We start from the raw sequence: 26346 nt of genomic DNA, 5'->3' as shown, positions 1-26346 counted from the left end.
ACAAACCAGCAATGGCCGGAACGCTAAGGTAAACACCCGAATACAGACAATATCCCACTGATCTACTCCTAGTCGATCCAGTAAGTCAATCACAAACAACTACGTATATAAACTGCTGAGATTATTGTTAAAAATAATTCTGTAATTAGGGGAAAATCTCCCCTTGCCCAAACCGTCATTGCGGTTTGTCCCGCAACCGACGTCTCCCTTCGATCTCCTGGAACCGACGCCTCCTCGAGGGATCGTCGTGTCTCTTCGGGACATATAAAAGGGGGCCTGTAACCATCGATCAATCAATTCGATCATTCTGATTCAAAACACGTTATCACGCACGTAGAACAGCCAGCGAGAGCGAAAGGCAACAGAGAAAGGAGAAGAGAGGAAGTACTCGCCGCCGGTGAGATGACAGGCCTTGTCTCCTTCTTCCTCCGTCTGATCCGCGAGGACGGTCGCCGCTACCGCCTCATTGCCCTTCGCCGCCATGGAGTTGGTGGCCACCGCCGTTTCCGTCGCCGGATGCAAGCCATCCGTCGATTCGGCCGCGGCGCCGCTGGATGTGGCGCTCCTGGCCGCCACCGCGTCGCTGGACGAGGTGCTCCTGGCCGCCACCGCGCCGCTGGACGCGCCCCCCGCGGTGCTCCCCTCGCCCCTGGACACAACCACGATGGTGCTCCCTGCGCCCATGGCCAGGCGCCCATGGGGTTCGACCCCTGGCTAGTGGCCGGCCCGAGCGCCTCCATGGTGCACAGGGCTGCAGCCGCGCCTGCACCGCCTCCTGGATCTCCGCCTCCACCACCTCCTCCGCCGGCCGTGTGGCCGCACCGTCGACGCCAACGCCCGCAGCCGAGGCCGCCGGCCCGCCCGGATATTGCCCTGTGCCGATGCGCGCCGTCGTGAACGGGGAGGAGGCGCTCGCCTTTGTCTCCGCGCCGACCGGTGCCTCCGGAGTGGTCCGCCTTGGAGCCGGCATGGAGGGCGCTGACGCCACCGCCACGCCTCAGCAGGAGACGGCTGCGGGCTCGAGCAGCCGAGCCGCACGGCGCTTCGGGCGTCTCTTCGGGCGCGCCGTCGCCGCCATCGACCGTAGCCCCAGCCGCCGCCCCGGTTCGTGGGCTCCGGCGAGCCTCGGACTCGCCAGCGCCGCACCAGGAACTGCTCGCCCGGATCACGTCGTCGTCGACTCTTCTTCGGACGAGGAGGGGTCGTCGGTGCTACGCCGGTGACCACCGGAATCGCAAGGGCCTGCGGCGGCCACACCTCCCGCCGGCGCCGCCGCGTGATAGTGGGGATCGAGCAGAGGTGGTGGTGCGGGGTTCGGATACTCCGACCCTTATCCGATCCGCCCGCTCCCCCCTGTCTTGTGCGGTGCGGCGGCGAGTGGGCCGGCCAAAGGCCGGGCAGGCCCAGGCCCAGGCGCCCGAGGCGGCTGTTTCCTCTCCTATGCGGTGCTGTGGCGGGTGGGCCGGCCATAAGTGTGGAATTTTTTTTTCTTTCTCTCTCTGTTTTCTGAACATTAGTACTAATTATTGTATTTGTGCAATTTTAGTCTATATTTAGTGCGGTTTAGTACTTAGATTGACTACTACTTACATTTCAGTCCTGTTCTAGATTTATTCTAGTTAGGACTTGTGTAATTATTAGTAGGTGTGTTTATATTATGTAATGGATTGATAATATAAATAAAGTACCGGATTTCATCTGGGAAGAATGACATGTCCCATGTGTTTACCACATCTCATTTTTATCGAACATGTCTTTGCGATTGAGATCTTCTCTCGCATATCAAACTTGCAAATTTTTGAATGTTTCTCCCTCATCTTATTTGGAATCAAAAGGTAATGAGTTGTGATCTACTGCTTATTTGCAGACTATCCTCTCTTACTGTGAGGTCTACGCTTTGTCATTCTCGACAAACGATTACCTCCAACGTGTATTCCTTATATCTGAATTGTAGCATACACAAGGTAATGGCGATGTAGCCTATTACTGTGAGATCTAAGTGATCTTCAAAGTGTTATGTTCACACAATTGAGGTTGAGAATTTTTTCAAGTCTACACTTGAGTATCAAATTTTTGCATTCTTATTACACAACCATGATGGTTTTTAATTTACCACTCGTAAATTAATTATCTCTGGTTCTCCCATGTAGGCGAAGATGACTGCCAAAGAGTTTGAGGAGCTTGCCCTCAATGGCCACAATTACCCTACATGGGCTATGGACATCAAGATCAGTCTTGCGTCTTGTGGGATAGCGCGTGCAATACAACCCCCGGAGACTCCTCTCCCGGCTGGGGCCACGCCGCTGACAGAACAGCAGAACTATGCTGCCTTATTCATCATTAGGCACCATATTCATCCAGATCTCAAGTATGAGTATTTACAGGAGGAATCTCCTAGTACTCTATTTCTGGCCCTCAAAATGAGGTATGAACAGCAGAAGGCAGTAGTCCTGCCAGAAGCACTCCATGATTGGACTCATCTTCGTCTTCAGGATTTCAAGTCCATCGGTGAGTACAATCATGCTGTTCATAAGATATGTTCCAAACTGCGCTTTTGTGAGAAGGAACCTACTGAGGGGGAGAAGATAGAGAAAACTTTGTCTACTATGCTCCCTTCAGATAGGATCCTCCAACAACAATACCGTGCTCGTAACTACACTGTCTATTCCGAGCTTATTCACATGTTATTTCAGGCTGAAAAGCATGATGAGCTACTTGCTAAGAATGGCTCTCAGCGCCCAGTTGGGGCACAACCTTTACCTGAAGTCCATCTAAATGTTGCAAATAGACAAAAGTTTAATGGTACCCCTCGGGGTAAACAATCCAATTTCGAGCATAAGCGAAAGCGCAATGGGAACAGGAGATCTAGATACCCAGGCAAGGGAAAAGGCACTTCAAAGCCCAGGCTTGATAAATCTAAGCTTTGCAACAAGTGTGGATGCTCCACGCATTCTACTGAAAAGTGCACAATGCCCAAGCATCTGGTTATGCTGTACCAGCAATCTCAGGGACGCAAAGCACCTCAAGGGAAAAGGTTTGAAGCCAACTTCAACCTTCATCCGGATAGCGCAAAAGGAGCTGGTAGTTCGCACGATGTTCCTCCTGGACCGAGCAACGCCGTGGTTCCTTATCTGCCTGAGGCTACTGCTGAAATGGAGAACACGTTGATTGAGTACACCGCAAACAACGTGTTTGGCGACTTCGACTAGTCCCTCAATCTCCTAGTGATCTACTTAATTATGTCCATTTGTGATGATTGTAATAAGAACATAAGTTTGCTGTTGTCTTTATATTGTATTGTATCAGCACATTTGATATAATAAAGATTGTATTCTATATATTACTATGAGGTTTTCTTATTGAAAATTCTTTGTTTTATATAGTTTTCTACGGGGACAATCCGATGGAAGAGGAATTATGCCTTGTGGACAGTAGTGCCACAAACTCCATACTGAGGGAGATGAAATATTTCCAAACTCTGAAAAAGACGAATGGAGATATTCTAACTATCGCTGGACGCGATACTGTGATTGTTGGTACTGGACGTGCCATATTCACCCTCCCAAGTGGTACATATGTGACAATTGAGGATGCTTTACTATATCCCGATTCTGCACGTACCCTGATCAGTTATCGAGATATCCGTAAAAATGGTTTTCATATTGAAACCCATGAAGACAACAAAGAGGAGTTATTACTCTTTACTAAAGATGACGGATATGGCAAAAAGGTACATGAGAAAATTCCTTCTCTATCGTCTGGTTTGTACTATACGTACATCAAACTCGTGGAACATGTTGCATACAAAGTAATTTTTTAGAATGTTAACGCATTCCAAACCTGGCATGATCGCCTAGGCCATCCTGGAATAGGGATGATGAGAAAAATTACTAGCAATTCCATTGGTCATAATCTGCTTGAGTCAAAATTTCCTCAATCTTCTGATTTTGTGTGCACGTCTTGTGCCACCGGAAAGCTAATTTTGAGGCCCTCACACCTCAAAATACAAGCTGAACCACTTCAGTTCCTTGAACGTATTCAAGGAGACATTTGTGGTCCCATTCAGCCATTATCTGGACCTTTCCGGTATTTCATGGTTCTGATTGACGCATCTACACGATGGTCACATGTGTGTCTTCTATCCACACGAAACCATGCATTTGCCAAGATAATGAGGCAAGTCATTAAGTTGCAAGCCCATTATCCTGAAAGTCGAATTAAATCAATTCAAATGGACAATGCTGCAGAATTCTCCTCACGTGCTTTCAATGATTATTGCATGGCTTTGGGGATTGAAGTTCAGCACTCTGTTCCATATGTCCATACACAAAATGATTTGGCTGAAGCGTTGATTAAGAGGATCAAACTCATTGCAAGACCTTTGTTGATGAATTGCAACTTGCCAACCTCTTGTTGGGGTCACGCTGTTTTACATGCTGCTGACTTGATACAATTGAGGCCAACTGCATATCACAGTTCTTCCCCTCTGGAATTGGTACGTGGAAATCCTCCAAGCATTTCCCATCTGCGTAAGTTCGGATGTGCTGCATACATCCCGATCTCACCACCACAGCGGACATCTATGGGCCCACACAGGAAGTTGGGGATCTATGTGGGGTACAAATCGCCGTCGATTATTAAGTACCTGGAACCCCTGATTGGGGATCTGTTCACAGCTCGTCACGCTGATTGCATATTTAATGAGGAACATTTTCCGGCATTAGGGGGAGATTTCAAGTACCAGAAAGAATGCCCGGAAATTAATTAGAATGCTCATTCCATTTCATCCTCTGATCCACGTACCCATGAGACCGAACTTCAAGTTCGGAAGATCATTAATTTGCAACATCTTGCAAATAATCTGCCAGATTCATTTACTAATTTGAAAGGTGTTACAAAATCCTTAAACCCGGCCAGAAACGCGCCAGAAAGAGTGGAGGTACCAATAAAAACCACTCAACTCCCTATTCCTAAAAAGAGGGGGAGTAGTACGGCCTCTGACTCGGAGCATGCTTCTAGCAAGCAGCAAAGGAAATCGAGGAAAAAAACCTCGGAGTCAGTAAATGCAGGTCAACTCAACGTTGACAAACACCTGACGGGTAGTATACACCCAGTGGAAGGGCAACCTCCACAACCCAGTTCCAGTATGCACAAACTAACTGGGACATCGGAACACCCAGACTCGATCGTATTGGGAAATCACGAAGAGTCACTAGGGGTGCAGGAAATTTCCATCAACTATGTTGATTCTGGAGAATCATTTGACCGTAAGACTACGACGGTCGACATATATTTTGCTGAAAAGATTGCAAATACCCTTCTCACTGATCATGATCCAAGGTCTATCGTTGAGTGCCAAAAGCGCTCCAACTGGCCTAAATGGAAGGATGCAATCCAAGCAGAAATTGCCTCGCTTAACAAAAGAAAGGTATTCACTAAAGCAATACCTACACCTCCTAGTGTTTTCCCTGTGGGATTCAAATGGGTTTTTTCCGGAGACGGAATGAGAACAATGAGGTGGTGAGATATAAAGCAAGGCTCGTAGCACAAGGTTTCACGCAAAAACCCGGCATTGATTTCACTGAAACATATTCTCCAGTAATGAGTGCAACCACTTTCCGATATCTTATATCCTTGGCAGTGCAAAATCGTCTATCTATGTAGTTGATGGACGTCGTGACCGCATACCTTTACGGGTCACTAGATTCGGACATATATATGAAGGTTCCTGATGGAATCTCTGTCCCGAATAAAAATGCAAAACGCAACATGTATTGTGTAAAGCTGAATAAGTCATTATATGGCTTAAGGCAGTCGGGACGGATGTGGTACAACCGACTCAGTGAGTTCCTTCTTCAGAAAGGTTACTCCAATAGTACTGATTGCCCATGTGTTTTCATCAAGAAGTCCTCTACAGGATTTTGCATCATTTCTGTGTATGTTGACGATCTCAACATCATCGGCAGCACACCAGACATTGATGAAGCACGCAATCACCTAAAGATGGAATTTGAGATGAAGGATTTGGGTAAAACCAAATTTTGCTTAGGTATTCAACTTGAGCATCTTCCCTCAGGAATCATGGTACACCAATCTGCCTATATCCAGAAAATATTGGAGAAATTCAATATGGACAAATCCTATCCATCTAAAACTCCCATGGTGGTTCGATCTCTAGACATAGAGAAAGATCCGTTCAGACCAAGGGGTGATGGAGAAGAGGTGTTGGGACCTGAAGTTCCATACCTTAGTGTTGTTGGAGCGCTTATGTATCTTGCAAATTGCACAAGACCTGATATTGCATTTGCAGTGAATCTACTTGCTAGACATAGCGCAGCTCCCACCAAACGTCATTGGTCTGGAGTGAAGAATATCTTTCGATATCTCCAAGGCACAAAGGATCTTGGCCTATTTTTCCAGTCCCAGAAAAATCCGGACTCTGATATGATTGGATATGCAGATGCCGGTTATTTGTCTGATCCCCATAATGCCAGATCTCAGACCGGCTTCGTGTTCCTTCATGGTGGCACTGCTATATCATGGAAGTCTTCGAAACAGACTCTGGTGGCAACATCTACCAATCATTCTGAAATAATTTCATTATTTGAAGCAACATGCGAATGTGTATGGCTTCGCAGAATGATAAACCACATACAACAGTCATGTGGAATGGGCTCGATAAAATCACCTACCATTATCTATGAAGATAATGCGGCCTGTTTTGCGCAGATGCAAACAGGATACATCAAGAGTAATATCACCAAGCATATTTCTCCTAAATGGTTTTTCCCCATAATCTTCAGAAAAGCGGGGAAATAAGCATTCTGCAAGTCAAATCATGCGACAACCTTGCTGATTTATTTACTAAGTCTCTACCACATTCTACATTCCAGAAATGTGTTCATGGAATTGGTATGCGAAGACTTAGGGACTTGCAGGTGTCAGGGGGAGTCTCTTCTTGAGATATCCTCATTTTAATGACATCACATTATGCTATTTTTCTTTGTGAGTATATGTTTCAGGATCTCATCAAAGATTTTATGAAGAACTTTTGAAGGAGAATCTTTTGAGATGATAGAGCTTCCCGGACAATCGTGAAGATGATCTACATGGTCAGGCGTAGATTAGGGGGAGTGTTAAAAATAATTCTGTAATTAGGGGAAAATCTCCCCTTGCCCAAACCGTCGTTGCGGTTTGTCCCGCAACCGACGTCTCCCTTCGATCTCCTGGAACCGACGCCTCCTCGAGGGATCGTCGTGTCTCTTCGGGACATATAAAAGGGGGCATGTAACCATCGATCAATCAATTCGATCATTCTGATTCAAAACAATTATATCTGAAGGAGCGAGGTGGGACAGAAGGGCAGTTCGTGAGGTTTTTTTTTTTAGGCGAGGGAGTTCGTGAGTTGGATCGAAGCAGCTAGTAGGATTGGTCAAGCTGGCTTCTAAGTGTCTTTTTGACAAAACTCATTTATAATCTATATAAAAAGAAGTCTTCCTATTATTTCCCACGCAGCAGGTTAGCTAGGTGATCTGGTTCATGCGAGCTTGCTAAAACAACGTGGCCACGGTTCAAGTCCTCATAACGCATTTTCTTTTTTACAACGGAGAAAGAAAAGGACGTACGCAGTTTTTCCCCTACAACGCAAAAGCGACGGACGAAAAAAAAAGAACGTACGAAAACAACTCGATGGACAAAATAAAGTGGAGAATTCTTTAATAAATATTAGGTAGAGATAATGCGGCATGGACTAAATTCCCGTAGGTTGTGATTAGTTCTTTTTTAACCGGGCATAACCCCTCTCCATTACTTTGACATAACGAAAATACAGAGTTCGCAAACTGAAACTACTAAGAAAACTAGAAAGGGCTTGAAAAACCCACTGCAAGCACTCGTCATCGAGCAGCTTACCGTGGGGCGAAAACCCAAAAACACCCAAACACGATCTAGACCTAACCAGGAATCCAGCAAGTCTTAAGATACTAAAAGGCTCACGCGGCAGCAGAATAAGCAGTTTTCATGAAGTAAGGCGAAGGACCCAAAACAAAACACAACTGTCATGACCCCGTGCTGGCCGAGCTCCTCTCATCAGTCCTGCGCCATCTCGCCTGATGCCGCGCAGATCCTCATCATGTTTGAAGCGCTGGCCCTTAGCATTTTGGCCCCCCGCTCTATCGCTTCCTGATCCGCTCCAGTCATCATTCCTGCCCAATAAGACATAAAGCCACACGCAAAGTAATCGCAGCGAAAGGGGTCTTTAATTTTTTCTGCTCGAAGGTAGCTTGATTGCGGCAATTCCATATTGCCCAGCATATGGCCGCTAGCCCAAACGTGTAAAACTTTTCCCCATCAGGGAGGACAACATAGCACCATGAGAAGTATTTCCAAATATTGTTCCGGCACTTGAGGTTGTGATTAGGTACAGCTTAACATTTCAAGCATGCCGCCTCACTGAATTCCCAAATGAGCTCAATCAACATCGGTTGCCTCTAAAACAAAGGCTTACCTTTTGATGTTTTTATTCAGTTTAGTTTGGGGCTTGTTAGTTCATATTCAAATTTTTTCAGGACCTTTTGTGTGGATGATGTGCGTGGCACTTAGAAAAAAGGCTCTAAGAGCATTTACAACAACCACAAGTAGCAAATTCTGGCCCCCAAACAACAGCGCTTCCGTGGATAGTAACCGAACAACGCACAAATTTCTCCTCCACAACCGGATCTATCAAACTGAATCATCAAGTCCATATTGTTCTTGTGCAACATACTTATGTAGCTAAACACATATGATCGGACTATGAAAAATTGACAGGATGCAACGTACTTATATAGCTCTACGAAAAATTGACATGCTACAAATGAAACGAAAATGCGAGAAGTTCATCCACGGCTGCCCTTGCCTTTGCCCTTCTCATCTTCCATGCGACGATAGCCGTCGAAGATGCAGAACGGATAAAGGCGGATCTACTCATTGCCGGAGAGCTGTCTGGTCCGTTGTCGTCCTTCTCCTTCGGGGGGGGGGGGGGGGGGGCAGTCGGGCTATGGCATGGACCACCCGGCTTTGCTCTTTTTCCATCTCTTTCACTGTCCTCCTTCACCGCTTTTCAGCTATTCGGGCACGAATGGATTCCTCGGACGCCGCTTCGCAGGATGTCGAAGCAGCCTCCATGTCGTGGGCTACGTTGTTGCCCCATACACCACGAGGGCTACCTTCGCTTGAAGCCACGCATGTGGCAGGCTTGCCACGTCTCCATTTTGGATTGGTAGCGACCCATGAAGGCGCATATGGCCTCCGCTTCAGCGCCTAACGTCCCCGGGACAAGGTGCCACCTAAATGGTTCTGGTCACCGCTTCCCGCGAGGCCGTGGTCACGCGCAGAGATTCACCAGCCCCGGATCCGATCGCCATTTGGGCAACGGATGCCCGTCGGCTCGCTGAGACCACCGCGAGCCGACGGGCGGGCGCACTCCTCACGGGAGCATCGAAAAGCAGTGTGGACGGCCATATGCTCCTTGGGGTTGCAAGTGATGAGCTCCCGGTTCTCGGATCCAGACATATCGGAGTCAGATCCAGTGGCCGCCATGGAGGAAAACGCCTGAGCTTGTCGGAGAGGAGCTTGGTACTGTGGGAGAGGAGTGGAGTGGAATGCAGCTGGAGTTTCGTCTGGAGTGTGGATAGGGGTCCAATTTACGTGAGGTCGGGTTGGCCAGAGTGGGTCGAAGCCGACGTGGCGGGCGTGTCCGGGTATCCCCATATCCGACCCAGATATGGGCCGGGTATGGGGAGTGTCGTTCAAAGCAGTCGTTTGGGCCGAATATGGGGCATTCAGTTGTGTGGCATATTTTTTCATTCGGGCGGCCTGCTTGGGCGTTTGGGCGGGGTATGGGGGGTTCGGTTGGAGATGCTCCAAATAATAATAATAATTTTCTTCACGTCTTGTTTGTGTTCATTGCATCATCACGTCTTGCTTGTCTCCTTCCACCTTTGGCCATGTTGCTTAATCAACAATTTGATTTATTCATTCGCATGTCGCCTTAGCAACACGCGGGCATTGTCCTAATATATCTCAAAAAGAAAAGGACCATCGATAATTCTGGTTCTGGCTTATCCATGGCGTATACATCAGATCTGATATAAAGAAACCACTTCAAAAAAAATACACTCACACAAGGAAAGAAAAAACCGATCGTACTACTGATGATGGAAAAAAGGAAAGAAAAAACTACTCTTATTCCTTGGTGAATCAATAAATTGGACTCGTGGTCTACTCCTTATTAGCAAGCTCGGCGCGGGCCTGTTTGGCGATATCCGGCCACGTCCTCCTGCAGCAGTTGTCTTTTCCACATGTGCATCGCATGCGGTGCTCATGCTTGGGCCCAACTGGCAGAAGGTGTGGAACTTCTTCTTCAAGCGGTACCTCTTTTGTGAGACGAGTTTTGAGGTGAGCTTGGGATGACGTATCGGCCGTCCATCCTCGATGAACACCTGATAGAGAATCGATGATGGTACTCTCGCGTTCTCATAATGCTTGCAAAGTCGCTCACTGATTTTCACGAGCCTGCAGAGGTCGTTATGGTGCCAATAGTTGTATGTGGTTGGTTGCGACCTAATTGCGGCGGCCAAAGAAAAATCGTTGGTGTCGCTATTGCCATCTTCTGAGTTGTCGCCGTCTCCGTTGGAGTATCCTCAAGCGTCATCATCGCCATTGGAGTAGTTCCCGCGGTCAAAGTTATTGGTGTCCGGAGCACTGTTGGAGTTACGGTCATCGTCGGAGCTTGTTGCGGCAAAAGATATGGCAGCTACAGACGTGCCTTCGGTGTTGGAGTAGGAGGCGCCTTCATCGCCATAGACGGCATCGTCTTCCTCGACAGAGTTGATGTAGACATGAATGCCGCCACCATCTGAATCTTCAATGTTGATCACTTCTTTTTTTTTCCTCATCATCCTAGATGAAAAAAAGGCAGGAGACGAGGAAAGGTGGAATTGGCGTCATGGATAGCTTGGACTAGTTGTGGTGTGGACGACGGGACGTATGCACAACTATGGTATACGCAATGGTTGATGACAGGAACAACTAAACAAGTTCTGGCACCATATTTGTATGTACTGTTGCACGCCATAATTTTGTTTTCCCTCCGGTTTTTAGAAAGTAAAGAAGGAAGAGTATTATATCAGTAAATATTCTCAGTCGGGTATGGAATGGAAAGAAAACACGGATTAATAACGCAATCTTTTATGTTATGATTCATGCATAAACCAGCCAGCGGATCCCACCCATCATGCATTCTTCTACCCTGCATACCTGGTCCGTAATCACCTACGTGCAACTATTGATCCAACTAGTAGAAAAGGCATGCCGGCTAGGCCGCGGGGAGTGAGGCCTTCTCCATACATTGATTAGGCCGAAGCCATATGTAGGGACCACCTGCGCAAGGGAAATGGCAAAAAAGAATACCACATTTGAAAGCAAATGGCAAAACTACCGTGGCAGCATGCACGCGCAAGCGCCACACACTATGGTGACACAGAGCCTTGCCGCCATATCACGTGGCGTCAAGTGCCATATGCCGCTTGTCAGGCTTGCCACAACTTGTGCCGCCACAGTAGATTTGTCATTTGTGTTCGGAAGTGTCCCTTGTATCAATTCACTCGCGCAGGTGATCTAATTTGCAAGAAATTCCAAGCCGGCGTGCCTATTCAGCTAGTTGGATCGAGAGTTGCACATAGATGATTACGTACCTATTTCACGACGTAGAAGAATATGTGATGGGTGAGATCCACCGGTTGGTTTATAATGTGTGACGAAAAGGCAATTCGTGTTTTACTTCCATTCCATACGTAATTACTTTCTAAAACTGGAGGGAGCGCAAAGTTGTGGCGAGCGATAAAACGTACAAATCTGGCTCCAGAACGTGTTTAGTTGTTCCCTCCATCAACCATTGCCTATATTGCAGTTGTGCATATGTCTCACGTCCACAATACAACTAGTTCAAACTATACTTGGCGCCAATTCTGCCTTTCCTCATCTCCTCTCCTAATATTTTATTTATCTCGGATAACGAGGAAGAAAAAGACGTGATCACCATTGAAGACTCAAATGGTGGTTACACACATGTCTACATCAGCTCCGACGAGGAGAAGGATGTCGTCTATGGCAATGGTGATGCCTCCTACGCCAACACCAAAGACATGTCCGTGGCTGCCACATCTTTTGCCGCAACAAGCTTCGACGATGAAGGCAACTCCAATGGTGCTCCGGACACCAACTACTTTGACGGTGGCGCCAATTATAATGGTGGCGATGACGCTAGAGATTAGTTCAGCAGCGACGGCGACAACTCCAAAGGTGGCGGCAATGACACCAAACATGTTTCTTGGGCCGCTGCAATCAGGTCACAACAAACCTCATACAACTATTGGCACCACAATGTCATCTGCATGCTCGTGAAAATCGACGAGTGGCTTCTCAAGCATTATGATGGCGCGAGAGTACCATCGCTGAAACTCTAAGGTGTTCATGAAGGATGGACGGCCGATCTACCGTGGCAAGCTCACCTTGAAAATCGTCTCGCAAAAGAGGTACTGCTTGAGGTTGAAGTTCCGCACCTTCTGCAGGCTGGGCCCCAAACATGAGCAACACACACGTGAAGAAGATGAATTTTACGATTGCTGCAGGAGGGTGTGACCGGATATTGTAAAACAGGCTCTCCCCAAGCTTGCTAATAAGAAGAAGACCACGGGTCTAGTTCTTTTTTTTTATTCACCAACAAATAAGGGTAGCCTTTTTTTCACCTTTCTTGCATCGTCAATACTACGTCTGGATCCGATCCTTGTTTTCTTTCCTTGTGTGAGTGTTTTTTGGGTGGTGATTTCTCTGTATGAGACTGTTTCTGATGTATATGCCATGGAGTCCGTGCCATGGATAGATACGCCAGAACAAGAATTATCCATAGTGCTTTTTCTTTTTTTTAGATACATTAGCAGTCCATGATTCTATTTTATATTTATGTTGTGGGGGGGCAGAGGGGATGTTTAATTTTATGTTTTGTGCGAGACTTGCTACTTCATGTTTACATTCCTCCCGATCTTGTGCATCATGATATTATATTCAGCCTATTTCCTCAAAGAAGCTCTTCGATCTCTATATAGGCGATCCTCCAGAAGGACAGGTTGGTTGGTGGCTACAGCCTCCAGACTTCATGTTGGTGACCTAGATTTAGTCCATCACTTTCTAGAATTAATTTTGGAGTACCCAAGCCACAGGACATAGGGTCTCGCCTTAGCCTCCTCTGCCTTCGAATGAGTAAATTACTCAAAACCATCACATTTATGCCTAGGGTATTCCAAAACTACTGCTTTTGTCAAAAATCACAAATAACCACCACTTCTGCGTCAAGTGAGTAATAAATGATGGTCTTTTGTGATTTTTAGCAAAAGCGGTAGTTTTGAAGTACCCAAGTCACAAATTTCATGGTTTTGAGCAATTTACTCCCTTCGAGCAGATGAGATACCACTGTTCAAACCCTGCACCACTGCCAGTTTCTTCCCCTTGGTCAAAACTATTCTGATTCTACTTCCAGATTCAGGCTACGCACGTAGCTCTGCAGAAAAGTGACCGAAGCAGCAATCATATAAGCCAGCCAGCAGAGTCACACAGTAGAGTCTTGCACTTGGTCTCTAGGTCTCGATCGGTGACCACTTCAGAGTCTCATCAGCGTCCCTAGCAAAGAAAATGTTCAGCGCCAGTAGCTCATTCCACTATTTACTACTCCCTCCGTCCCATAATGTAAGACGTTTTTTGACACTACACTAGTGTGAAAAAACATCCTACATTATGGGACGGAGGGAGTAGTATCACGCAACAACAATTGATGCTCTCGCCGGAGCCGGGATTGTTTCCTGCTACCTTAGATTTTTAGAGCGGTGGCATTTGGATTCATAACTTTTTGTATTTGAGTTTAATCTCTGAACATTAAGCGATAAATACAGCATAGGCTTGACTTCGGTATTTTCAAGATTAATTGACGATAAGGAGAATCAGAGGACCTAGAAATTCATTCCAGACTTCAAATATGCATTCGCTTAATTCCGCACTTAGACAGACTGATCGAACCCAAGCAGGCACGGATGCAGCATTTTGCACATTCAGACTTCATTAAAAAAACACATTTGGACTAGTAGACACATGCTTATTTTCTGTTACACTATGTATATCTGAGCTTCTAAAGTATGTTTGGCATCTTCATGAGAATGCAAGACAAGAAGCTCAAGCTCCAAGAGAAGTTTCAGATCAAGGCCATTTCATAGTACTCCAAAATGTTGTTTGTGAAGACGTCGGACTTGGATTCTGATGCGGCGAAGATTGTCCAAGTCTACCGTGCGAGCACATTGAAACGCTTGGCGAAACCGAGAAGACCGGACAAGCCAAAGAATGATATCTTCACCATGGACAGTCGGACTGAGAGTCGAAGAGGTTAGCATGGAAACTGTACTAGCAACTTTTGGGATCTTCTACATTGATTTGGATGTAAAAAACTTATTGAACACACAGCGAATATCCAATTCTAAGCCCGGGTTCATCTGCTCCCGGACAAGAAACAATTCATAAAAAATCCAAATTTTTTGTGCAAGATAGATAGTTTGGTGCGTGAGGTGCGCTCCAAATTTCAGAGCATTTGGACATTTGAGTAGCTCGCACCAAATTATCTACCATGCCAAAAATATTTAGAATTTCTTTATTTTTCTAGTATTTGTTTTGATTTTTTTTTTACTCAGCGCAGGTGCAGATGATCCTCCAAAACGCCTCACACATGATGCTTTTAATCATGATTGCTTATGTTTGCACTGTTAAACGTGTGCTAAATTGATATTGATCTAGATATGCATGTCAAATGAAGGAGGCCTGGCCAGGGGCGAACATTTTATGTATGCGGTTGGACAGCCTCTGCCCCTATCTGTGCGCAGACATGTCCCTAGACATTTGGTGATGTTAGTTTTGATGAAATGCCTTCGAGTTGCCCTCACAAATGGACCATGGAATTTGCTGTAAACCGAGATTCTATCTTGACCTTTATTCAACAAAGGTTTATACCAACTCTGAGTTAAACTGTAGGTACTCCCAACCCTTCATGAATTCAGGTTTTCTGTGTCTAGCGTATCCTAATTTGTAAAAGATAAGGCCCACCCCCTCCCTTTTACATCAACTATTATCACAACCCCCTCACCCAATCCGCTAGAGGATTAACGGCCAGTTCTTTTAAGGCTTATCATGGCCGGCTGTGGAAATAAGCAGCTGCCTTCCTAGCTTATTCTTAAAAGCTCAGCCTAATTTTTTTAGAAGCCCACTAATTAAGTGTTAACTAGTAGACTTCTAAATTAAAATTTTAAATTTGGCTTTTAGAATAAGCTAGGGAGGAGGCGGCTTATTTTCACAACCGCCATAAACCCCAAAAGAAAAGAATTGGCCCTAAATCCATAGCAACTTAACAAGGCCTTGGGAGGAAGAATGCACTTTAAACAATCTGAACTGACATATTAGAAATTAGTAGAATAGAGATGATCAGTCCATCCTACATATCTAGGCAATACATTCGAATTAGTCAAACCAAACCGTAGCCAAAATACATTAAATTATACTGTACTATGTAGTACCTGGTGATAATCGTATAATACACACTATCTGTCTGTCTATCCGTGTATACAAATGAACAACCGTAGATACGTGCATACAAATTTTGGCAGATATTGTCCCGCTTGCACTTCACACTCACAGAAAGCAAGACACCACAAACCAATACTTTAGTACTCATAATGCGTACTGGATTGTATTGAGACAGTATCACCAAAGCAGCTGGATTTGGGCGTCTTACAGCAGCAAAAGTGTCGGTGAGAAGTGGTACTGAGCCAACATCTGACCACGCGCGAGTCGGAAGGAACCTTCCAGAAGCCTCCATCAGATTAATACACCCAACAACAGCTCGCAGCAACGTCTTGATTCCGGGAGGAATACTGCATTTTAGAGATGAACTCCATCTTCATTTGCAGCTGGATTTTGGTGGCCTCGATCTCTGTCCCCGCCTCCCTTCCAAAGGCATGCATCCTGCAAGCACATGATTTAACACCTCCGGCAGCATCAAATTCCGTGCACCATTTGGGAGAAAATGTCTGGCATGTGCGCAGCTACCAGCAATTTCCCCATGTGTGTCGGCCAGCTGAAACAGGCGATTGTTCTGTCTTTGACCAGAAGGCTCCAACATGTCAACAGACATTAGTTGATTTCTCCTTCATCCGCATCTTTGCTGCATGGCTCTTCTTCCTCTTCTTCCTCGTCTACTTTCATAAATAGTCCAAGTTTTTCCAACATGCTGCCAGAACCAGGAAGAAAACTGGGCATGCCATCCTGGGAATGCTCTGGACTCGTTTCATCGACAGAACTCACAATATGTTCTGTGGTGACTGTACCAAGCATTTCTAGGTCCTTGGGATCAACGCTGTCATTAATTTCTACAGTTCTCTCCATCTGCATCAGGTTTAAATGAACTCTTAGCTATAAGACAAAAGATGAGTTTCATAGCACCAGCAAATGTACTTCATTCACTTACCTCCTGCAAGGCCTGACGAGCCTTTTCCCTCTCAAGGTCCCGCTTACGCTTAGATTCAGCCTCTGCTTCAGCTCTGCGAGCTTCCATGGCTGCATTACCTTCAGCCAAAAGCCGTTCTTTCTCTGTGTCCATAGGCAAGACAATTCTCAGAAAAGCAGGAGCTTACTACTTGGCAGCAAACAAGCAGGTGTATATGCTTTTTACCTTCCTTCTGCAGTTTCTCCAGCTCTTCCTGTTTATCTCCACCCTGAGCTCATTAGGTAATTACATGTCAGGAAGAGGTGCAGCCAATGATGAAGGAAAGAAAGCTAGATGTAAAAGCTCCTAAACCTGGCAGAGAATCCCACGAGCTTTCACAATTACATCAGCATAACGGCCCCTCAAAAGAGCTGCTCGTAAGAGCTTGTCCGGGGAGACTTGCCTGTCAGATTTTGCATTCTCCCCTGTATTTTTCATTGGGAAAGGATCAGATGCAGATTAATGCACCAAGACCCCTTGGTGGTCTCATATGAACCTGCTTACAAAATCATGCTTACCCTCAGGTGCAGCCTTCGACTCGTGGTCCTGCTCACCGAGTTCCACATCAGCAGCAGTGTCTGTGATTTAACCATTGGTAAGTATGACAAGTGTTCTTTACTATTAAAGGGGAGTTTGCCTTCTTAATGGTTTGACCATAGAAAAACCTAAAAATAAACATCTGGTGCCCACACACAAGGTCTCCCTACGTAAAAAAGGCCATAAAAAGGACCCGCCTTAAAAAAACAACCACATGTCTTCCCTGACCTGGGAGTACTCGTCTTCCAACCTCTCGCTCACAAATCAGAACCACCCAGCCCGCACGGCGGCGCCCCCTCTCCCGTGACCACCCCCGATCCAGACAGTGTACAGCATTACGCAACTGCGTCTCCTGTGACAACGACAAGGAGCGCAAGTGCCGCGTCACCACCGGCGCGGTGCGGAAGCGCTCCGCCCACCGGTACACCAACCGCGGGCTTGAGCCGCCGGCGTCCCTCCTCCGCCGCGAGACAGAGGAGTACGACCGGAGGCAGGCTCGGCTCTACGGCGCGTGCAGCTCGCGCACGCCGCTGCTGCCGGTCAAGAGGGAGGCGAAGGAGCTCCCACCGCTCCGCGCGGTGAAGAGGAAGCCCGAGGCGGACGCCATCGAGGCGATTCTCGAGCGCAGTGCACAGGAGGCGAAGGTGGCGCAGGGCCCCCGCCGGGACGAGGAGATCAACAAGGTCCTGCACGAGCAGGGCCTCGCCAGGGCACGGGAGTTCAACGAGAAGATGGAGGCCTGGCGCCGCGAAGCCGACGCGCAAGACTCCATGTTCATCGACCTCACCAACGACGACGAGTGATCGCCACCACACCCGGAGGGGTCCGATGAGCCCCATTTTGGGCAGTTAAGGTTAGGGTTAGGCCGACGCTTCGACAAATCTACCCTATGTAAATCGATGAATTCATATATGTATCGGTGATCAACTTCTATCTACTACTGTTTCTTGTTCATCTCTCACGCAAAACCTTTTTTTCAAAGTTTAAAGTTTCATATGAGGTTTTTGTTCTGCCGCAGCCAAATTCGCCCCTTATAAGAGGGAAAACGCGAACCGTAAACCCCTTCTAAGAGCTAGCCTTATAAGGGGTCTGCTAGAGATGCTCTTAGGGATAGCTATTTGTGTGTTTGACATGCCACTGTACTTTAATATCATAAGTCTAACAGATGCACAAGCACACACACAATCAGCCACGCATCCTCTAGTAAATTGAAGAAAAACTTCCAGATAGCTTACTTTTCTTGTTCATCTACGGTAGTAAATTGAAAAAGAAAAAAACTTCCAAGATTCACATACACAAGCACACACACACACACACACACAATCAGCCGCACATCTTCTAGTACGATCTAGTAAGCACACGCATAAATTAGTGTACACACGACTGTTGTCTTTTATACATACACAAGTAACAAGTATGCACACAATCATCCATGAATTTAACAGATCAGGCTGCAGTTCATAGAGCAACAAATCAGAGAGAAGAGTTTCATAGCCGCACATCCTCTAGCATGCTGCAGTTTATGAATTTAACGAGTATGCACACAAGCATGGGAATTGAAAGGACAGAGCCAGCCGCAGCCTAACCCAGCAGAGGAAGGGCGTGGGGGTGAGGTAGGACGCGGGCAGCCAAGCAGAGCTTGATGCTGTGGTGGGCGTCCGCAAGGAGCGCGGTGGAGTTAATTCCTGCTGGATCCAGTTCTACGTAGCCTCGCTCTCAAGTGTGGCGGCGGCGCCATCGCGGATCCGCCCAAGCCGTCGCCGCCACCGCCTCCACACAGGGCACATGCACGGGACTGGAGAGGGGGCTAGATAGACATGAGAGGAAGGGCGAGGCTTGCCCCCTGCTGCACTTCTCTGGCCGGCGCTGGCGCCGCCGCAGCAGCCGCCAACTGCGAGAAGAGAGCGCGAAGAGCCTGGGTAACTAACACATTGGTTTTGTTCGGGAGAGGTGACTAAGCGAAAAAAAAAATCGCTTGCTAGGCAAGCAGCCAAGCATGGTTGCCCTCATCCGCCATATTTTGCTAGCTGTTGCCAACCAGGTTTTTGAGGAATATTCTCAGCAGTTTGGCTATCCCTATCCCTTTAGGCCTTGTACAATGCTAGATGCTTAGGGAGGTGCTCAAAAATAAACCGGATGTTTCTGAAGCACAAGTGCCTAATTAAGCGTCTATCCTCTGCAAATAAGCACCAGTGCTTAAAAAATAATGGTATCAATCTAGCTATGTTGGTGGAGTTGATTTTCTGAGTTCATGGATGAGAATCAACAAAATAGTTGTTTCCTATTTTATACATCTACTCACTTTAGTATATCTTTCACATAATGCATGTGTATATGGAATATGGTATCATCCTTTCTTGGAATCCACTACCATAAGGAGATGAAAAAAGGTGGGAGAATGTGACTTGATCCAGGGCGGAGCAAAATCGACAAGAGGAGGGCATGGACAACTACCGCATGGAGTAGAAAAAAGAAGTACAAGGACATGACTTGATCCTAGGTGGAGGCAACGTCGACAAGAGGAGCACAAACAACGCTAACTGTCACCCATGAGGTTGAATATGCAGCATAAATCCCATTGTGGCTGTATGTCGCATATTGACTACTCTTGTTAATATTAACATGTCAAATGTGTGACAAATTGTTTTCACAATGATATGAGTGCACGGTAGTCGCCGAAGTTGTAAAAGAGATGATGCATGAAGGTGCTTACCCTCAGGTGCAGCCTTGGACTCATTGTCCAGTTCACGGAGTTCCACATCAGCAGTAGTGTCTGTGATTTAACCAATGGTAAATGGTAAGTATGAAAAATAGAAGTAGATTAAGAACAGCTTGCAACAGCAAGCAGCTAAAGGGGGCATGGGGATAAAACTTACTGTTAGCATCAACAGGGCTAATAACATCATCACTCTTTTCTTGCTCTGCAGGTTGTTCTGGTATTTCAATACCCTACAAATTAGGAGAAATACATTATTGCAGTGCAACAAGGTTGGCCAGTCATTGGAAATGAAACGACAAACTCTTGCCACAGCATTAGTAGAACTGAATATCGCTATTACTGATCACAGTTGACTCAGACTAGTGTAAAGGTACAGCAACCAGATCACCATTCTGTTATCTGGTTCGGTCTGACCAAGACGAGCCAACCAATGAAGTACAAGCTACAAAACTAACTGCAAATACTGATACGGCATGGTACTATCAGATAATTGGACAAGGAGGGTCAAGTTGCGAACAGAAGGGCTAGTGACTGACTACAGATGCGGTAAAATAATGACAAGGGAATAATGGATGAACGTAAAGAGCTGAGGAGAGAAAGAATTAGTGGGGTTTAATCCTTCTAGTACGCTCCATTGGTCCATATGTTCACTAACTAAGATAGTCCTTACTACATTAACTGGCTTAACTGAAGGATCACCCAGTAAGAAATTGCCAAAGTACCTTCACAAGCTTTGCTGGGCTACCAGCTTTTTCTGGTTCGCTTTCAGCGTCACTGCCTGAGTCAGAATCTGCATTACCAGCATAGCAAATACGATCTGAGGACACGCTTTACAAGATAAATATATCAAATACAGTAGGGTCTTGTAGACAACAGGGACGGGCTGTTTAAGAAAATTAACTGGTACAGAGTATCTGTAGTTCCCAATAATAATTTCTAGAAAGCATCTACGTTGCCCTTGCAGCTATGTATGACCCCTTGCGCCACATATTAGTTCACTAAGAATCAGTGCGAGGTAATTGCAGGATCGCATTCTTGAAATCCTAACTACTCCCCCCGTCCCATAATATGGGACGGAGGGAGTATATAAAGTTTCTATGGATACCTCTAAGTCTACAGAAAGATAATAATAGTTTAAAAAGGTACTCCTAAATGACAAGTACAAATTTGCAGCACGTGTCAATCTCATATAATATTCTGAATTTCAGATGGTACCACCTATAGTGAAAAATGTTTGCTTCTCAACTTTTGCTTCACAACCTTCCGTAAACTCGTAAACCCAAAGTTCACTAAAGTTTAGCCAAAGAAATATGAACTAGGCATAAGCACAAACCAGAACATGAGAAAGGAAATATAAAGATGGTCAAAGTAATCAGAGCAGTGTCACGGAGAAACATGTTTTACAACGATGTAACAATGGTAAACACAATGTAAATAACTAAATAACTCATATGTACACACCACTGGATGAAGATCCCGAGCCACTGCTGGAACTACTTGGACTACCACATTTGCTTGTTCTGATCTGTGGATCCTTCTCTATCAATATAGGGGATGCATTGCCGCAAATGTCCACATCCTCCTCAACAGGCTCACCACCTGAGTGCACAAAAAGGTCGATCTCTAACTGCATTGATGACATTAAAGTTAAATCTATTGGGAACCTCAAAGGGTACATGACAAAATACCTTTGCAGGGATTTGTGGACGAATGACTGAGGCCAGAAACATTCACAGCCTCATTCTCGGAAGGCTCAGATTTTGTCTGCTGGTGATCTCTCTCTTGCAAGTACTTGTCCACATGCTTCTTCAATTCTAATAGTATGTCATCACTGAGTGCATGGATATCAATCTCTATCTCTTCATCCCCAAGCTGATCTGTATTGTTGTCAATACACTGCTGTAACATATCAATGATGTGACCAGGTAATTCTGGATCCTCGGACAAAGAAGCTAAGCAGTTTCCGAAGGATTCTTTCTCCTCAAATGTCATCTTCAGCTTCACAATCTCAGTTGGCCTGACACAATCTATTGACAGGTCACTGCGGTCCACAGGAGGGGTCTTTCTCCTCTTTGAGTCAGCCCTATCAACCTCAACATGTGGCTTAGTGGCGGCAGAAACTAACTTCTTCTCCACTGTTTTCCATCTGGACTCAAACATTTTATTCAGTTGAATGGCCATATCATGCACTGCATGCCCTCGGGGATTATACGTTATCGCGTTGTTAAAGGTCAGCCTGACATCAGCTGCAAAATCAAAAGGACTTGTGTAGGAACCAGAATCTAGCTTCTTCTTGATGGTCCCAAGGTCCATCGGGTGCTTGATAATTTCATTATAATCTGGAATATTCAGCTTTTCCACATCTACTGGAACATTAAAAATATGACTAAATTTCTGAGTCATCAGCTTCTTCAGAATAGCTTCGCACTGCTTCTGAATTGTAGCTTCAGGCAACACTGTAGACGTTTCAGGACGGGGTTTTGTCGGCAAGAAGCGTCCCTTGGCACCACGGAGAACATGGCTCCCCCGTTGCACTTTTTTAGCTCGTGGGGCAGCTGACGATGAGAAACCAGGTGCTCGGGTGACAGGCATGATGGCCAAAAACTCTGGCCTCTTGAGGAGATATCGGACAGAATCAAGCTCTGCCCGGAATCTCTTTCGAAGGTAGCGCCGCTCGGACGACGACAACTTAGACGGGACAAAGATCTCTCGCTTCACATCAAAGCCATCGCTATTAAGGCTGATGCACTTGCGTTTTGGCGCAGAGGAATCTTCGGAGTCAACACGAACAGGGCTGCCCGACTCACCTACAGTCTCTGCATACCCCGCGCCGCCCCGGTAAGCTATTTCGTCGTAGCCCCGTTTAATCTGCATCTGCGGCCTGTACTCCATGAGGACCGTTGGTGTCATGTTACCAGGCGCCAGCTAAGCACAGATCTGCTGAATAATGACAAACAGCTTCAGCCACACACACACAGAGAGAGACAAGCACACAGACAACAAACTGAAACCTATCGCGGATTGAAATGAAAGCACACAAACCGCAATTTGCAGGTATTCAAATGCTGCGCAGCAAAACCCTAGCATTGCAATTGGCCCTGTGACCAATCCGTACCAAGCCACCAGCCGTACGCTAATGAAATGAATCAGAGCAGGACGGTGACATGCGCAGAGAGTGAAACGAATCCTATCTCTCTAAATCCAAGCAGGAGCTACAAATGTACAGGTCAACGATTGGATTTCAGATTGGGAGTCTGGAAGGGGATTCACCTTAGGGTTGGGGATTGAGGCTGTCGGGGGCGGGAACAAGGCCGCGACGTGCCCCGTGACCCCCTGCCCGGCGCAAACGACCTCGGCGTCCGCGGCTGCGGCTTGAGGACAGATCCGCCGCTGTGGGTTGACGGTGAGCCGGTGAGCGCCTGCGCCCTCCGCCTGCAGGCTGCCGCACGGCGGTGGGCAGGGCTGCCGCCGGGGCGCCGGGCGTGCAGGCCACGGGAGCCTCCTGGGAGCGAGACGGCGGGCGGCCGTGGATTCTCCGGGCTCCGGCCGTGGCGCTCGGGTCGGGGGGACGGGAGGTGCAGGGTGCGACGCGGTGGGCGTCCGTGGCCGCTTATCCTTTTCCTCCTCGGCGAAGCGACCGAGCCCGAACCGAACCCGAAGTGGAGTCAGGTCCTGGGAATGAGTCGGGTCGGGACCCGAAGTGGAGCGGAGCCGGAGCGGAGCGAAACCATTCGGTTCGGTGCGACTGGCGCGCGGGGGGTGGGTGCTCTCGGCGGGCATTTATAGGTGCGGGGTGGGGGTGCTCTAGGCCCGGTACTGGTTTGGGGAGCGGCCGTCTTTTGCCGGGCACGCGGATAGGGGGCGGGGTGGCTTGGAGGTGAAGGATGGTGACACGTGGAGGCAGCTGCGTGCCTGGGTCCTGGGGCTCCTGGCCTGCCTGTTTTGGGGGTGTGAAATGGGCAAATGAAATAATTTGACCAATGGATGAAAGACTTTAGGTGTTCTTATTAAATAAAGTGTGCTTAGCAACAAGGTATTTAATGCATTTAAGAGCAACTCCAATGGGGCGACCCATTTCGTCCGTCCGCGTCCGTTTGGGTCAGCGCGGACAAAAGTGGCGGCCCAACGCGCCGAGTCAAACGGACGCGCGTCCGTTTTTCGTCCGTGGACGACCCATTCCCGGCCCAATTTTGAGCCGGATTTGCGTCGGCGCGGACACGAGACGGACGCGCGCGCGCGCCTACTCCTTTCCCCGGGCCCGCCGGTCGGTGGCAGCCACCACCATTTCCCCCGTTTTTCCCAAAAACACTCCCGCCCTCGCGCGCTCCCGCCCCCCAACCAGCCATGGAAGACGCTATCGACCTCGACCTCGACGCCGCGCCGGCCTCGCCTCCCTCGCCTCGTCCGGCACCGTCGCCCCCTCCGGGAAAGGCAAGCCTCGTGCCCTGCGCAAGACCACCGCCGCGACCAAGCCGAAGAAGGCGCTGACTACATGCAAAACCTCATCTTCGAGGGTGGTGCGCCGGGCGCTGGCTACGATCCCGACGAGACACAAAGCCAGGACGGCCGCGGGGCGTTCACGTCGACCGCTGGCTATGATCCCGATCAGGCGGCCTTCATGCGTGATCAGGTCGGCATCGGCCTGGACGGCTTCCCCCTCGACCACGAGTTCCCCGACGACTATGGGCTAGAGGAAGAGGACGAGTGCGACATCGAAGTGGAACCTTTGTTCGAGGACAAGCTCGCCAACCAAGCCGCCGGTCCTAAGCCGAAGCGCAAGAGCAAGCGCACGAAGGCGTACGCAGCTGCCGAGGACAAGCTTCTTTGCGAGTGTTGGCGGGACATTGGACAAGACCCAAAGACGGGCGCCGAGCAAAAGCATTCAACCTTTTGGACTCGTGTGCACCGAGAGTTTCATGAGCGCAAGAAGTTTCCACCTTACCAATTTGTGAGCACGCGCGGGTGGGTCTCCATTTCCAAGCGGTGGAGGGTGTTCCAACAAGAGTGCAACAAGTTTTGCGCCACCCTTGAGAGCGTCAAGGCCCGCCTCGTGAGCGACATCGGCATGCAAGACATGGTATGATAACAAGCAAGCCGCCCTCTTTTGTGTCATCAAGATCATCCTTTACGTGTTCATTTGCATATCACTTGCCCATATGCTTGCATGGAAACATTTTGTAGGCATTTCAAGCTTTGGAGGCATTCAAGGTTCAACGCAATGGCAAGTGCTTCAACCTCTCCCATTGTTATCGGGTCATCAAGGACGAGGAGAAGTTCAAGGCGCAATATGCCGCACTCAAGGCACGTGGGGGAAGAAAGCCGTGGAGGATGTTGGGGAGGGCGAGCCGGCACGGCCGCGGGGGAAGACCAACTCCAAGAAGGAGGACAAGCGAGATGCGGCCACCAACGCCTTGATCGCAAGCGTGGACGGCATGATGAATAAGAAGGACTCAAGGGAGGAGGAGCGCCGACGTTTCAAGGCGGAGCAAATGGATGCTTTCATGGAGATCCAAAGGAGGAGGCTTGATCTTGACGCCGAGAAGCAAGCCAAGATGTTCGAGCTCGAGGCAGAGAAGCAAGCCAAGATGCTAGAGATCGAGGCCGCCAACGCCAAGACCAAGGCGAAAGAAGTGGCTCTCGCGAGCATGATGACCGGGGTGGAGATCATGAAGGTGGATCTCAACACCGTGTCGCCAAGGAAGAGGCCATGGTTCGAGAAGATGCAGGCCGACATGCTCAAGTTCGACGATGAGTGATCTATGGCGGCGAGGGCCATTTTTTTGTATGTCGGCATGACCACGGGAGCCGCGATGGCGTGGTCGAACTCAAGTCCCACCCTTTTTTGTGTGCTGGCATGTGTGCCGGCCGGTTGGCGAGTGCGCCAGCATGAACTGTGGTGATATTTTCTGAAGCCGGCTTTGTATGTCGGCGATGGCACGGTGCCGGCATGAGACATGGCCGCTGGCATGATCGGCCGCGGGCCTTTTTTATTTAAAAGTTGAATGCGGACATGAAATGGGTCGGCGCGTTGGGCGCACTGCCGACCCAAATGCAAAACTGGGCGGACGCCGGGCGGGCGGCCGACCCAAACGGGCAAAAAGCGGAGAAACGTGCCGTCCGTTTGGATCGGCCCGTTAGAGTTGCTCTAACACATTATCTAAGCACCTTTGCATTGGAAGAGGTCTAACGGGTACGGGAAAATCATATCTCCTAAGCAACTCTAGTGGATGCGGTACTGTGAAATTAAACTGTTTTTGCGGCATTAAATTGGCTTTGACAAACGACAAAACTGTACTGCAAAAAAGAAATCCGGCAGCCGATGTCGAGCTCCTCCGCCTACTTCGTCGACCCTCCGGCGGCCGTTGTCGAGCACCTTCGCCTGCTTCGGCGATGCTCCGGCGGCCGCTGCCGAGCTCAAGGCTGCCTACTCCGACGTTGACTCGTTTACGGTTCACCTTAAAATCGGCATAAAAAA

General features: G+C 47.9%; 1 protein-coding gene across 3 annotated transcripts; it reads right to left on the bottom strand.

Moving 5' to 3' along the window:
• Positions 1-15591: 15591 nt before the first annotated feature.
• LOC123077254 (transcription factor GTE8) lies at positions 15592-23621 on the bottom strand. Of its 3 annotated transcripts, none has more exons than XM_044499487.1 (11): positions 23142-23621; positions 21560-22811; positions 21333-21470; positions 20594-20661; positions 20029-20101; positions 19866-19925; positions 17134-17193; positions 16928-17040; positions 16802-16844; positions 16598-16719; positions 15592-16515 (listed from the first exon to the last, which is right to left on the bottom strand). In XM_044499487.1, the coding sequence occupies exons 2-11, from the start codon at positions 22779-22781 to the stop codon at positions 16264-16266; spliced, it is 2151 nt and encodes a 716-aa protein (XP_044355422.1). In that variant the 5' UTR covers positions 22782-22811; positions 23142-23621; the 3' UTR covers positions 15592-16263. The 3 variants fall into 3 exon arrangements, with proteins under 3 accessions (XP_044355422.1, XP_044355423.1, XP_044355424.1); XM_044499488.1 differs by having other exon boundaries at positions 21560-22808; XM_044499489.1 differs by lacking the exon at positions 17134-17193.
• Between the last annotated feature and the right edge of the window lie 2725 nt (positions 23622-26346).

Source organism: Triticum aestivum, chromosome 3D, assembly GCF_018294505.1.
Source record: "Triticum aestivum cultivar Chinese Spring chromosome 3D, IWGSC CS RefSeq v2.1, whole genome shotgun sequence".
In the NCBI taxonomy this organism is placed as follows: domain Eukaryota; kingdom Viridiplantae; phylum Streptophyta; class Magnoliopsida; order Poales; family Poaceae; genus Triticum; species Triticum aestivum.
The sequence above is the reverse complement of the archived record's forward strand: the minus strand, read 5'-3'. Positions and strand labels throughout refer to the sequence as shown.